Source organism: Limulus polyphemus, unplaced genomic scaffold (assembly GCF_000517525.1).
Source record: "Limulus polyphemus unplaced genomic scaffold, Limulus_polyphemus-2.1.2 Scaffold4847, whole genome shotgun sequence".
In the NCBI taxonomy this organism is placed as follows: domain Eukaryota; kingdom Metazoa; phylum Arthropoda; class Merostomata; order Xiphosura; family Limulidae; genus Limulus; species Limulus polyphemus.
In genome coordinates, this window is record NW_013670457.1 from 12,040 (window position 1) to 15,025 (window position 2,986).

The 2,986-nt window shown below is 33.7% G+C and overlaps 1 protein-coding gene across 1 annotated transcript in view; it reads left to right on the plus strand.

Moving 5' to 3' along the window:
* Window positions 1-1,689: 1,689 nt before the first annotated feature.
* LOC106471773 (cell death-inducing p53-target protein 1-like) overlaps window positions 1,690-2,986 on the plus strand; it is a 60,529-nt gene continuing 59,232 nt past the window's right edge. The window contains exon 1 of the mRNA XM_013932396.2: window positions 1,690-1,991. Coding sequence (XP_013787850.1) covers window positions 1,973-1,991 — 19 coding nt within the window. The 5' untranslated portion in view covers window positions 1,690-1,972. The remainder of the gene's footprint in view (window positions 1,992-2,986) is intronic.

Here is a 2,986-nt window from a genome sequence, read left to right on the forward strand (position 1 = left end):
CTTCTTGCCACTGTTGCTGACTTTCCTGTAGTTGTTGGAGACTTTCTTCCTGTTTTCTGTTGCCACTAGAGCTGGTTTTCTTGCCAATGCTGTAGTATCTCTTCTCGTTTATATTCTTTCTCCTCCAACCACTGCTGTAGTCTTTCTTCTTGTTTATTTTTACTTTTATCTCCAACCACTTCTGTAGTCTCTCTTCTTGTTTCTTTTCTTTCTCCTCCAACCACTGCTGTAGTCTCTTTTCTTGTTTATTTTCTTTCTCCTCCAACCACTGCTGTAGTATTTTTTCTTGTTTATTTTCTCGTTCTTCTTGTTTCTTTTGTTGTTCTTGTTTTGCTGTTATCAAATATGCTAAGTCGTAGTTTGATTTGCCACTTCTCATTTATCTCTTTTTTTTTTCGTCCCACTCTCTGACTTGTTTGTTTGTTTCCGGTAGAAATTCTTTCCGAGGATCTTCAGTCCTTTCTTGATTAAACCAATACAAACTTTCTTCCTCGATACAAACTTTTAGTATACAGGAGTTCCACGATCAGTACGTTTCTCGTCACTTTAAACTTAACAACTTTTATAATACATGCTATAAATCATAGCGATTCACAATCTCAATAACTTCGCTCTCGACGAGTACAAAATACACACTTTATGGCTCATTAGCTCGAAACTAACACAATCATAAATTACACGGAACTCAAAGTGACTACTGCTCTCTCTTCATTCCTTATTATTCGCTGGCTTTCTTTGCCAGGCTTATATTCTGTTTCGTCTCTGTTCGTTTGTTAATTTTCCGTAGAAATTATTTTCGAAAAACTTCAGCAATACAAGTCCTTTCTCAAATAAAACTAGTTTATTCTTTCTCAATATAACTTTGCAATACACTTAATTTCCACAGTTCTTTTAACTTAAACACACGCTATAATTCTCAACGAACGATTCACGCACTTTTCTTACTACCGCGCTTGACTCAATTGTCCGTCTATATCTTCAGTTTCTCTGTCTGCTATTCAACTGTTGCCGTAACTTTATTTGTCGGCTTATATACTATAAGAGCGCCATTCTAGCAACCGCTAGGACGTTCGACAAGTTCCTCGATCTTTCTAGATACTCATTACGTGTTACCAGTGTCACGTGACCTCCGCTGTCGTAACAATACACACGAAAACAATAACGTCAACCCTCTCAGTGTGCAGGCACTATCATCTTATTAGTTGTCTCTAGCAAAGGTAAATAAGACATATATTATTGACATTTCTGACTTTGGAAACAATGATATCGTCAGAAACAGAACATACAAGATCTAAATTTGGTCTTCAACACTATCTTCTGTGAGAAAGCCCAAAAATATTAAAATAGAGCGTACTTCTTGACCATGTGTAACCAAAGCACGAAGTAAAATATTTCTCTTTATGTGAAAATCTATAAGCGCTCTGAATGCATGATGAACACTAATATAGCGCAGGTAATGCCAATCACGAACGTGTCATAGTTCCATACCTGAACCACATAATTACATATACGAATCTACCAACAAAAATGAAGTGAGATAATACTAATATATTAATGGCTTATGATGCAGTTACTAAAGTTTTGCGAAACACTGATACGCTGCTGTTCTTCAATCAGTTACTTCCAGTTGTTTATTAGTCTAACCGCTACTACTCGAGAGTAATGTCTGGCAAGAATCAACCTTCAAATGAGTTTTGGTTTTGGTTTTGATAATATATTTGGTTTCTTCCGTCATTTGTACAAATATTTTAAAAAACAACAACATTCATTTGCGATTATTTGATATTGCTAAATTACGAAAAACCCTATCGTTATGACATTATACATCTTTACTATGATTAATTGAAAATTCAACAGGAAGTCGTTTAGTGTTACCTCGTGTACGTGTACTAATGCTACGCCGTTGTGCCACAACGCAATATTAAATTTTTGGTCGTTCAATTTTTATTACCGCATCAACTTTACGATTCTAATGGAACAAGGCTTGAAAGGTTTGTTTAGTTGATAATATCGTAGACTGGTTTTTCTAAGATTGACTTTTTAATGTATGTAATGCTTATGAGTAAGAGTGTTAGACTATTTTATTTTACAAAACTTGCCCAGGCTCATGCATATAAATTATGTAAGTAAGGTAATAAAAAAAAGCTGTTACACTTCGCTTGTGACATGTGAGAAACTCAGAAAAGTGAAAAGTAGATCAAATTCAGATATTTTCTTGTTAAAATTAAGCTGGTATTGCAGTGATGAACGAGGGCTTCTCGTATAAAATTCAAGACTTATTTTCAATAATATGAAACTGTACCTTTTTTTATTTAAAAAAAGAGGTATCCACTTAATTGTCGAACAAATATATGGATTTGAAACAGATACTTGTGAGGTAATAGTAATAGATTTATCATTTATTCCTGAACAACGTTTCGTAGCTAACATAGTAACTATGACACGATTCGTAAAACATTCGAATTACAATACAAATACATTCAGGCCCCTAGTAGTCCAGCGGCAAGTCTGATTGCTTATAATGCTAAAATGCGTGTTTCGATACTTGTGGTAAGCACAGCATAGATAACCTTTGTGTTGCTTTGTGCTTAACAACATACAAACAAATAGATGCATTAAAATTACAAATACATTCAGTCAAATATTGTTTATTTGGTTTTTAATACAAATAATGCTGCTGATTTTTTTTTATGTTAGGTTTTAGTTCTGTGATTCACAATGTTTCCAATTTTTTCTCATGTTTGGGTTCTTAACAATTTGAAAATATATCTTGTGTTATTTTTGAATCATATTTTCACTTATGTTTCACATTTTTGTTTTTCATGTTCTTTGCATCTGGTCATTATTTTACTACCTGTTTCTCCAATGTAGGAACTTCGGCAATCTAAATATATTGTTACGTCTCTGGTCGTTAGTTAATTTTTCGTAAAAATTCTTTCTGAAGAACCAGTTTTATTTAAGAAAGGACTTGTGTCGCTAAAGTTTA